Source organism: Miscanthus floridulus, chromosome 2 (genome assembly GCF_019320115.1).
Source record: "Miscanthus floridulus cultivar M001 chromosome 2, ASM1932011v1, whole genome shotgun sequence".
Taxonomy (NCBI): Eukaryota; Viridiplantae; Streptophyta; class Magnoliopsida; order Poales; family Poaceae; genus Miscanthus; species Miscanthus floridulus.
This window is the reverse complement of record NC_089581.1, coordinates 23040986-23052405: the sequence shown is the minus strand read 5'-3', so window position 1 is coordinate 23052405 and position 11420 is coordinate 23040986. Positions and strand designations below refer to the sequence as shown.

The following is an 11420-nucleotide window of genomic DNA, read 5'->3' as shown; positions in this document are numbered from 1 at the left end:
GAGCGACGACGCGGATCTGAGACTGATAGGGGCGCTGCCGCTGAGGCCTCAGGGAATGCAAGTACAGTTTCGACAAGGAATCTGTCGGGTTTACCGGGGCTGACCCGGCCCACCCGGCTCGGGGGCTCGGGGCCGCGCGGGCGCTCCCGCGCTCAGGTCCCAACGGTGTGGGTTCGGATCGGCTCGACTCGACCGTTCGGCGCTGCTGCTGCTGCCGCCGCCTGCTGTCGACCGTGGTAGTTGACCGCGGCATTTAATTTGTTTTTGGTTTTTTTGTGGCGGCAGACAAACCAGGACACTGAAACGCCGTGGAAAAAATATGATGCAAAGGAGAAAGGGAAACTTCCTGGCGATTCTAACCGGTGGAGAAACAAACACTGGCAAAACACTCGACGGCAGACCGTAAGAATGTCCGTTGTTGATTCTAAACGAGTGAAGAAATGGTGGTGGTCCATGTGACTACGTGCGCGAAGAGGACACGTAGCGTGCGTCACTCCACTTTAGAGCCGCCCATTGTTTCACTTTATAAATTGACACTTTTTTACTCTACCTGACTATCGATTCTGCTGCTTTTTATGCTACTAATGCTAGGTATCGCTATTGCACATCGCCTCTGCGTCTTCTATACACTCAAGTTTAACATATTTCAAACCAACTACTTCCTCCATTCAAATTATAATTTTTTTTTCTAGATACATTGTTTTACTATAAAATGTTTTAACTTTTCTAAATGCATTGCTCTTGCTATGCACTTAGATATAGTCTATGTCTAAACACATAGTAAAAGCAATGTATCCAGAAAAAACCAAAACATATTAAGGCCCTGTTTGGTAATCTAATGTTTAGTCACCAGACTTTAAACCACTTTAACTATTGATGCTCCAAACAAGATGTCGGTGCTTCGGAACCAGGGGTCCCTCAACCAACGAGTGAATTTGTGCTGCGTGCTCCTAATCCCGGATGGTGATGCAAAGAGACACAAGGTTTATACTGGTTCAGGCAATCGAGGCCCTACGTCCAGTCCGAGAGATCGATCTTGTATTCCTTGCACCGGAGTGCTCGTAGTAGGGGGTTACAAGCTAGGTGAGAGAGGGGGCTAGCCCCAGGTCTCGGCGAGGGTGGTGCGGGCTGCTTGAGGCGTTGTTCTCCACCAGCGTAGCGGAAGTGTCTAGTTCTATCGGTGTGTTCGTCCCCTCTTTCTCCCCCTAGAAATGGCCCCGGTCCTTCCCTTTTATACTCCAAGGGGGAACCAGGAACCTACATATGTTGCTACATAGCGTTCTAAAAACGGGGGTGGCGTGTCCGAGCCCTGTAGCCGGCCACTGTTGTGGCGTGGTCGACGGAGTGGCCCCGTCCTTGTCGTGCAGAAGTGACGCGCCGGTCATACTCGATCTTGTGCGTCGTGGGACTCCAGTACAGCTTGATGCAGGACATGGCGAGCGACGTGCAGGTCATCGCGTGATGACGTCGTAGGGGGCCGTGGTTCTGTAGGTGCCGAGGCCAAGCCATCGCGGGGGGCGTTGGCGGACATGGGTCCCCAGGCTGTCGAGCCCCTGAAGCAAACCGCCGAGGCCCTGGAGGGAATTATTGGTCCTGGGTACTGATTCCGAGGCCACAGTAGCCCAGACGTGGCTTCCCACGCCGCGTTGTCCTCGGAGCAGGAGTTGGCAGCACAGTGAGGCATGGGCGTCAACCATGTGCATGGTGGTTAGTACAGTGGCGGGTAACCCCTGCCCAGTCCTGCCTCCTGTCCCATCGGCCATTCTGCTGTACTGTGCCGAGCATGCCGTTGTCGTCAGGGGCAGCAGTTGGCTGAGTTGATGCGACACGACGTTTTGTCAGAGGGACGGGAGAAGGAAGAGGCAGCGGAGTGCTGCCGAGCCTACCTTGCGCGAGACGGAGGGTCGGTGGCCCGGCCGAGGCCTTTGGCGGGGAATCGCTCGGGGTCAGTAGTGAGGGGGCCTCGGGCGAATCGGAGAATCGGCCGAGGCCCGTGGCGATGGGCCTCGGGCGAGTCGGAGAATTGGCCGAGGCCCTTGGAGCCTCGGGCGAGTCGGAGAATCGGCCGAGGCCGGCAGCGTTTAGCTGGTTTCGATCTTTACGAAGTCTAAGCAGTTGTTTTTTGGGTCTTGCTTAGGGTACCCCTTCTCGCGGTACCCGACACAAGATATCTAAAGTGTTGTCTAAAGTTTAGCCAACCCAATAAAAAAATTTAGATCACACAAGTGAGCTAAAGCGGTTTAAAGTTTTAGTCTTCAACTTTAGCCAACTAAACTTTAGGTTAGAGAATTTAAATAGACCCTTATAATTTAGAATGGAGGAAACATCTCATAGCGTACATCTAACTATATAGTAAAGCTATATATCTAAAGGCAAAATATCTTATAATTTTGGAACGAATGGAGTAACAATTTGGTGTGATGAAAGACATTGATTGTGTGGCATGATCGTGTGAAGAGAGAAGGCAAGAATTGGGAGGCGAGAGGGGAAATGGTTGTGAAGGCATCGGAAAGAGATGAGGACTGTGAGAAAGGAATAGATCTAGTCTCGATTTGTAGGCTGTAGCTACCGTTGTTTTATCCTCTTTTTTTCTTGTGTTCCTTTTGCTTTTGGTAACAAACGTATATATATAGGGTACTAATAAAAGAGGTGCCTCAATAAGTGGAAAACGCAAAACTTTTCCTTCACAATTCACTCCTTCAAATAGAACTTGAAATCTAGTACAGGTAATTGTGTAGTGATGAACCATGACCCAAAGTCCCGACGGTAGAAGTTAATTGCAATCAGTTTAAGGTATAATAAAGTGTTGTTGAACAAAGAAGGGGAAAAAACTAGCGTTAGCTGGCTAGAGACCATTGCTTCAAGGACACGAAGTTCACAACAATGGTAAACAAAGCTATGCCAGTCCGAGAAAAATGGAATGTTCTTATGTTAAAAGTAATACGTACTACTATTATTCCATACGCGTTGTTATTCATCCCCGTCGAGCTACCACCTATCACTGGTTGCTTTTGTTAGAGCTTAGAGCCTCTTTGGCAGGACTCCTGCAGGGGCTTCAGTTTCGGCTCCTGCAGGAGCTGTGCCAAACGCCTGTTTTGGAAAGGACTCCGTATGGGGAGCCGGAGCCATTTTTTGCCTGAGCAGGAGAAGTCTCAAAAACGAGCTTCGCGCGGCTCCTTGCTATGGGTTCACGTCGTCTAGTGCGAATGAATCGTTTTGCCAAACGTTTTCCAGAATAGCTTCAGCTCCTCCAGAGAAGCTGCTCCTTTAGAGAAACCAGAGCCGGAGCTATTTTCAGAAAAAACCAGAGCCCTATCAAACAGGACCTTAGTTTAACTCGTCACTGCCAGCCATAAATAAACTACTACTACTAGCGTAGAGATGGCATGATGTCACGAGGCACTTTCAAGTTAGGCAAGACCATTGGGCCAACATCGAGCCCACTACAAAACCCTATAGGAGTCCACCATCGCATCAGGCGGCGCTTGGCTTCGTCGCGGGGAGAGTGTTTTTTCAGGCGGCGGCGCGGTAGGGGGAACCGGGCGACCGAACAAGCGACTGCCATGGCGTTCTGGCAGGCGCGCGATTTTCTCTTCTGCGGCGTATGCGGCACCCTCCTCACCTTCGACTCCGTCCGCTCCGCCTCCTGCCCTCTATGCGGCTTCAAGCGCCATACCAAAGGTCTCTTTCCTCCTCCGCCGCATTCTCCTGTGCCAGTGTCCCTTCGTTGGCAGAGATTGAAGGGAAACAAATACAGTACACGATGACCGCCGAGGTAAAACTCACGGCTCCCGTTCTAGTCCTGACTGCTGAGACTATTTCCATCCCCTTACGTATTTCAAGCTAGCCGAAAACGCATAGCCTAGAAGAACTTTTCTATCAAAATTTTCCCCATCCTGAAGTTATGCCATTGCCAACCATTCTGCTGAGGCCAGGTCTAGGTTGATTTTGCTTTGAATTTCTGGGAGAATACCAGAGTTAAAACGCACAACATAGGAAGATGGGCATGTTTCTGACATTATGTTTCTGGCATCATGGAAATTGCCATCAGTGGTGAATTCTAGTGTAAATTTAGCGCAAAATTTTGTGTACCACAGTAACAGTTGAACTAAGCACTGATAGCTTTTTAGGCTAGTGCATACGGACCATATGCTATATTGACCAAGGAATTCTATGGGATGTGTTACCAAGGAATTCTATGGGATGTGTTATCAGACTAAGCTTTTGCAGTATGCCGTAGCTGCTAAATGGAAATTTCAATTGCTGGACTTCAGGTGCTTTTTGGTTCCATGTGCTAGCTTTTGCAGTATGCCATAGTTGCTAAATGGAAATTTCAACTGCTGGACTTCAGGTGCTTTTTGGTTCAATTCTGGAAACAGTAATGGGAATGTAATCGGTTGACAGTGCTAGCTGTTGATGGATAAGTCTCATGTGCGGCTTGTCTTTGTGGGGCTGTGCTGCTCACATGGTCCTTGTGGCTGTTTTTCTGTTTTTAGGACAACATCTTAGACTAGAGGACAGCATCTTAGACTAGAGGACAACATCTTAGCTAGGACAACATATTAGCATCTTAGACTAGCATCTTGGCATATGCTTGGCTGGCTAGCAGCCTATAAATATGTAACCCCAACCCCTCAGGTTGGTATGGCATTTGTGTGAGTTTGTGTGAGAAATAGACAAGAAAATTGCCTTAACTCCTAGTGTCATCCTCCTATTACCAAGAGTGAGAATTCAGCGACTAACAACTGGTATCAGAGCCGTATTATCCTGTAGCCTGAGCATCTCCTGCTCATCTCCTCTCCCAGCCACACAACAGCCCCAGCTGCGAGCAGCAGCTCCGGCCGCTCCTGCTCACTCCTCCCCCGCGCAGACGCTGAAGCAGCCCTCTCCCCACGCAACAGCCCCCCGGTAGCGCGTCATGTCCACAGGGCAGTCTTAGCGCTCGGTCGCCTCGAGCACTCGGCGTCGGCAGGAGGCCGAACTTGCCGCGGCAGAGGAACGCGAGCGAGCGGTGGCAGAGACCGCTGCGGCGGCGGCAAGGGCATCGAGGCTGGCAGCGGCGGAGTTGGCAGCAGCCAGAGCGGAGGCGGAGGCAGCGGCGGCGGCGAATGCAGCGCGTGCGGCGGCAACGGAGGTCGAGGCTCTGCGCGGCAGCATCGGCAGCTCCATTTCCGCTGACGACACCGCCGACGCGGACCTCGAGCTGCTAGAGAGGGAGGCAGCGCGAGCGCGGGCGGCGCAGTGGGCAACCGCACACGCCCACGAGCGTGGCGGCAGCCCAGACAGGCGCGGACGTGCTGGCGGCGCTCCTGGAGGAGGCGCGCACGGCGGTGGCGCTCCTGGGGCAGCCGCGCACGCCCACGAGCGCGGCGGCGCTCTTGGAGGAGGCGCGCACGGCGGCGGCGCTCCTGGAGGAGGCGCGCATGGCAACGGTGGCGGATGGGTCGATGAAGAGCACGGCCTTCATAGGCAGCGTGGCTCTCTCTCCCCGGATCGGTACCGACGGGTCGATGGAGAGCGCGGCCTTCACAGGCAGCGTGGCTCTCTCTCCCCGGATCAGTACCGTGGTTACCACGGGCTCTAGGCTGTTGTCAAAGACGTCGGTCCCGGCGGTGGGTGGCCTACCCTCACCAAGACCAACTACGTCGAGTGGGCTGCGGTGATGAGGGTAAAGCTCCAGGTGCGGCACATGTGGGAGGCAGTCCAGTACGGCGACGTCGACTACGACCTAGATCGACGGGCGCTGGATGCTCTCATCGCTGCAGTCCCGCCCGAGATGCAGTTCTCGCTTACCAGCAAGCGGACTGCCAAGGAGGCTTGGGACGCCATCGCTGCGGCACGCATCGGCAGCGACCGTGCCCGCAAGTCCACACTACAGGCACTTCGCAAGGAGTGGGAGAACTTGGCCTTCAAGCCAGGTGAGGACGTTGATGACTTTGCTCTCCGTCTCAACACTCTGTTGCAGAAGATGGTGCAGTTCGGCGACGACACCTACGGTGAGGAGAGAGCTGTCGAAAAGCTCTTCCGCTGCGTCCCCGAGAAGTACAAGCAGATGGCTCGCTCGATCGAGTCCCTGCTGGATCTCTCCACGATGTCGATCGAGGAGGCGATAGGTCGCCTCAAGGTCGTCGACAGCGATGAGCCACAGTCTCTCTCGGGGCCCATCACCACTAGCGGGAAGCTCCTTCTCACTCGGGAGCAGTGGCTTGCCAGCCAAGGTGACCGGAAGAAAGGGGGGCATTCTTCCGCGACAGGCGGCCGCAAGCGTGGCAAGCCACGCAAGGCTCGTAGAGACGCCCAGGCCGGGGCGCGAGGACGTGCCGAGGGTGATGCCCGCGGAGGCGCCCAGGGCGGCGCCGCCAGCATGCACAAGCCAGCACGGGACGACGCCTGCCGCAACTGCGGCCAGCTCGGCCATTGGGCCAAGGACTGCCGACAGCCACGACGCGGCCAGGCCCACGTCGCACAGGCGGAGGAGGAGGAGCCGGCTCTGTTCATGGCACATGCAAGCATTGAGCTACCTCCAGGGGCACCGGCCGCAGCGGCTCTCCTCCACCTCGACGAGCCAAAAGCACACGCCCTCCTCGGCAAGACTGACGGGTGGTGCCTCGACACCGGCGCCACCCATCACATGAACGGTCGACGAGAGTTCTTCACCGAGCTTGACTCTAGCGTCCGAGGCTCCGTCAAGTTTGGGGATGCCTCCGGCGTGGAGATCAAGGGCGTCGGCTCCGTCATCTTCACCACCGTGTCTGGTGAGCACAGGCTGCTCACCGGAGTCTACTACATCCCCGCGTTGAAGAACTCCATCATCATCTTGGGACAGCTGGATGAGAACGGTTCGCGCGTGGTGGTTGAGGACGGAGTCATGAGGATTTGGGATCGTCGTCGTCGCCTTCTTGCCAAGGTATCCAGAAGCGCAAATCGACTCTACGTCCTTAACGTGCAGGTGGCACAACCCCTCTGTCTCGCTGCTCATCGGGACGACGAGGCGTGGCAGTGGCACGAGCGTTTCGGGCACCTTCACTTTGAGGCCCTGAAGCGGCTCAGTGCCACGGAGATGGTGTGAGGCCTGCCGTGCCTCGACCATGTGGAGCAGCTCTGCGACGTCTGCGTGTTGACGAAGCAGAGGCGACTCCCCTTTCCACAGCGGGTTAGCTTTCGAGCCAAGGAGAGGCTCGAGCTTGTGCACGGGGACTTGTGTGGCCCGGTGACACCGGCCACACCGGGAGGACGACGCTACTTCCTGCTGCTCGTCGACGACCTCTCCCGCTACATGTGGATGATGGTCCTCGGCAGCAAGGGAGAGGCTACGGACGCCATCAGGCGCGCGCAGGCTGCTGCGGAGGCGGAGTGCGGCCGCAAGCTGCGCGTGCTGCGCACCGACAACGGCGGCGAATTCACGGCGGCTGAATTCGCGTCGTACTGCGCTGACGAGGGCATTCAGCGCCACTACTCAGCGCCGTACAGCCCGCAGCAGAACGGCGTCGTCGAGCGGCGCAACCAGACGGTTGTGGGGATGGCTCGGGCCCTCCTCAAGCAGAGGAGGATGCCGGCTGTCTTCTGGGGAGAGGCGGTGGTGACGGCCGTCTACATCCTCAGCCGCTCGCCTACCAAAGCGCTCGACGGCAGGACGCCGCACGAGGCTTGGCATGGGCGCAAGCCGGCGGTCTCCTACTTGCGGGTCTTTGGCTGCCTCGCGTTCGCCAAGGAGCTTGACCACATCAGCAAGCTCGACGACAGGAGCACTCCGGGAGTGTTCATCGGCTACGCGGAGGGCTCGAAGGCCTACCGCATCCTCGACCCGAAGACACAGCGTGTGCGCACGGCGCGCGACATTGTGTTCGACGAAGGGCGAGGATGGGAGTGGGACAAGGCGGTGGACGACGGCTCGGCTCCAACGTACGACGACTTCTCTGTCGAGTACGTCCACTTCGAGGGAGCTGGGGGAGTAGGCGGCTCTTCTTCGGCGAGCGCGTCTACCCCAGTCCCCGAGCCTCCACCGACCCCGGCGCCTGCTACTCTGACAGCACCACGCTCTCCAGCCAGGACCTCGACTGCGATGAGTTCTTTGCCGGCTCCACCACAGCCGGCAACGCCACGCACTCCAGCACCGACAGGCACCACTCCGGGCACGTCTACTCCACCAGCTCGTGTCGAGCACGGCCCGGTTGAGCTCGCTACTCCGCTCTCTCACGACGAGGAGCGCGTCGACGCGTACCACGACAGCGAGCCGTTGCGGTACCGTACGATGGAGAACCTTCTCGGCGACCAGCCGGTACCGGGACCGGTGCCTCACGACCTGGAGGCGCAGTTGCACCTTGCGTGTGACGACGGCGAGCCTCGGTCGTTTGCAGAGGCCGAGAGACACGCGGCATGGCGCGCCGCGATGCAGTTGGAGATGGATGCGGTTGAGAAGAACCGCACCTGGGAGCTTGCTGACCTTCCTCGTGGTCATCACGCGATCACCCTTAAGTGGGTGTACAAGCTGAAGAGGGATGAAGCCGGTGCCATCGTCAAGCACAAGGCTCGCTTGGTGGCACGAGGTTTCGTGCAGCAGGAGAGGGTCGACTTCGACGACGCCTTTGCTCCCGTGGCACGGATGGAGTCCATGCGACTCCTCCTTGCGCTAGCTGCCCAGGAGGGCTGGCGTGTTCATCACATGGACGTCAAGTCGGCGTTCCTTAACGGCGACTTGAAGGAGAAGGTCTACGTGCACCAGCCGCCGGGATTTGCGATCCCCGACAAGGAGGGCAAGGTGCTCCGCCTGCGCAAGGCCCTCTATGGCTTGCGGCAAGCACCGAGGGCGTGGAATGCCAAGCTGGATTCCACGCTAAAGGGGATGGGCTTCGAGCAAAGCCCGCACGAGGCGGCCATCTACCGACGGGGCAATGGAGGAAATGCCCTGCTGGTGGGTGTCTACGTCGACGACTTGGTGATCACCGGCACCAAGGATGCGGAGGTGGCGGCATTCAAGGAAGAGATGAATGCCACCTTCCAGATGAGTGACCTGGGGCCTCTCTCCTTCTACCTGGGAATCGAGGTGCACCAGGATCACTCTGGGATCACGCTTCGATAGATCGCCTACGCCAAGCGCGTCGTTGAGCTAGCTGGGCTCACCGACTGCAACCCAACTCTCACTCCGATGGAGGAGAGGCTGAAGCTGAGCCGCGACAGCACGACGGAGGAGGTGGACGCTACGCAGTACCGGCGTCTTGTGGGGAGCCTTCGCTACCTCGCCCACACACGGCCGGACTTGGCATTCTCCGTCGGCTACGTTAGTCGGTTCATGCAGCGACCGACGACGGAGCACCAGCAGGTTGTGAAGAGGATCATCTGCTACGTTGCGGGGACTCTCGACCACGGCCTCTACTACCCGAGGTGCCCTGGGGCGGCACACTTCGTCGGGTACAGCGACAGCGACCACGCCGGCGACATCGACACCAGCAAGAGCACGAGCGGGATCCTCTTCTTCCTCGGCAAGTGCCTCGTTAGCTTGCAGTCGGTCAAGCAGCAGGTGGTGGCCCTGTCCAGCTGCGAGGCCGAGTACATAGCGGCCTCCACCGCTTCGACTCAGGCGCTCTGGCTCGCTCGACTGCTTGGTGATCTCCTCGGCAGAGACACTAGAGCGGTGGAGCTCAGGGTGGACAGCAAGTCCGCTCTGGCCCTGGCAAAGAACCCCGTGTTCCACGAACGCAGCAAGCACATTCGGGTGAGGTATCACTTCATCCGAGGCTGTTTGGAGGAAGGGAGCATAAGGCGAGCTACATCAACACCAAGGATCAGCTTGCAGACCTGCTCACCAAACCCCTTAGGAGGATCAAGTTCCTTGAGCTCTGCTCCAGGACCGGGATGGTTCAACTCTCCCACAAGACTTAGGGGGAGAATGATGGATAAGTCTCATGTGTGGCTGGTCTTTGTGGGGTTGTGCTGCTCACATAGTCCTTGTGGCTGTTTTTCTGTTTTTAGGACAACATCTTAGACTAGAGGACAGCATCTTAGCTAGGACAGCATATTAGTATCTTAGACTAGCATCTTGGCATATGCTTGGCTGGCTAGCAGCCTATAAATATGTAATCCCAACCCCTCAGGTTGGTATGGCATTTGTGTGAGTTTGTGTGAGAAATAGACAAGAAAATTGCCCCAACTCCTAGTGTCATCCTCTCTCGATGAGAGTAAGAATTCTCCTACTACCAAGAGTGAGAATTCAGCGACTAACAGCTGTTACAGTGGAACCGAAAGCATCATTTGTTTGGTTGGCTTTGGGAATGTTTTTCATTTCCATTAGTGTTTTGATGGGAGCAATGAGAACTGCAATGATCAACATTAGGGTTCTGAAAATATGGCTAAGGTTTGGAGAAAAGGTTGCTAGAGAGGGAGAGGGAGAGGGAGGGGGTGGGGGATCGGCACTCGGCAGTACTCACTGGTGCGGATGCAGCAGGGCGGTTGGAGTCGCCGGCGCATGGGTGCTGGTGGTGATTGTGAGCAGAGAGGGGTCACGGAAGTGGAGAGTAGTCGTGTCCGTGCGGCATAATCGGATAACACAGGGAGGTGGAAATGTCTCATAGGCCCATATCTGATCCCTTGGTTATCGTTTCCGTCCCAAACCAACCAAACATGATGTGTGTGATCTGATAGCAGCATGAACCATTACAGGTGCAAATACGCTGAGCCGAACAGATCCTCATATCCTATATGTACTTTTGTTCCAGCAGGAACGAGGAGTTGTCAGATAGACTGGTTCAATGTGCTTCTTGTTTTTTACCGTGTGCTGTTTTGCAGGACATTCGAAGAGGGTTGAAGACACCAACGGAGGACATTGTTGTGCAAAGACCAGTGGTAAGTAGTTTGTCCTTAAAATATATTGCTAGTCTAATAAGTTCTGTTATTAGGGGATATTCACAAAATCTGGTTTTTGCAAATAGACAAATAAATCCTGTCCAAATTGCGACCATCCAGAAGCTGAATATTACAGCTTGCAGGTTAGCAACCAATCCTTCAGCATTGGATGGCCAATCCTTCCTGGTTTTATGTATTCAATTATTGCTCCTGACACTGGAAATTGCAGATGCGTTCAGCAGACGAGGGAGAGACGATATTCTACACATGTAAAAAATAAGAAAAAAAATTCACAGACTGAGGGACTTTTCTACCACTTTTACGGATATGGCAATGGTGCTAAAGAAATTTCCAGCGTTGACCTGACAAATGATGTTAAACTCGTAGTTGCAATCTACTCCTTGACGTTGTTACATGGATGCGCTGATCCATGCGTTGTGCCAAACTTCCTTTTTGATGGAACCTGTTTTGTATTTTATTCGAGCGTGCACATGTCTGCTTAAAGCTTTACAATCGCTATTGATATGAGCTGCATTTTCGAACCGGTTTGTCGTCGTTGACGTTATTTGTCGGAGCCTCTG

General features: G+C 55.3%; 1 protein-coding gene across 2 annotated transcripts; it reads left to right on the top strand.

Annotated features, from left to right (window-relative positions):
* The first annotated feature begins 3483 nt into the window (after positions 1 to 3483).
* LOC136519913 (uncharacterized) lies at positions 3484 to 11312 on the top strand. 2 transcript variants are annotated; one of them, XR_010775077.1, is made up of 4 exons: positions 3484 to 3681; positions 10783 to 10839; positions 10926 to 10982; positions 11069 to 11312. XR_010775077.1 is itself a non-coding variant. In XM_066513301.1 (4 exons), the coding sequence occupies exons 1-4, from the start codon at positions 3605 to 3607 to the stop codon at positions 11117 to 11119; spliced, it is 336 nt and encodes a 111-aa protein (XP_066369398.1). In that variant the 5' UTR covers positions 3484 to 3604; the 3' UTR covers positions 11120 to 11312. The 2 variants fall into 2 exon arrangements, 1 of the variants encoding a protein (XP_066369398.1); XM_066513301.1 differs by having other exon boundaries at positions 3484 to 3775.
* Positions 11313 to 11420: the final 108 nt, after the last annotated feature.

Excerpts from the sequence above, each read along its gene's own strand:
- LOC136519913 (XM_066513301.1), top strand. The coding sequence starts at position 3,605 with ATGCGGCACCCTCCTCACCTTCGACTCCGTCCGCTCCGCCTCCTGCCC. Across the intron at positions 10,840-10,925 it reads TTGTTGTGCAAAGACCAGTG|ACAAATAAATCCTGTCCAAA; the intron begins GTAAGTAGTTTG and ends TTTTGCAAATAG. Across the intron at positions 10,983-11,068 it reads CTGAATATTACAGCTTGCAG|ATGCGTTCAGCAGACGAGGG; the intron begins GTTAGCAACCAA and ends TGGAAATTGCAG.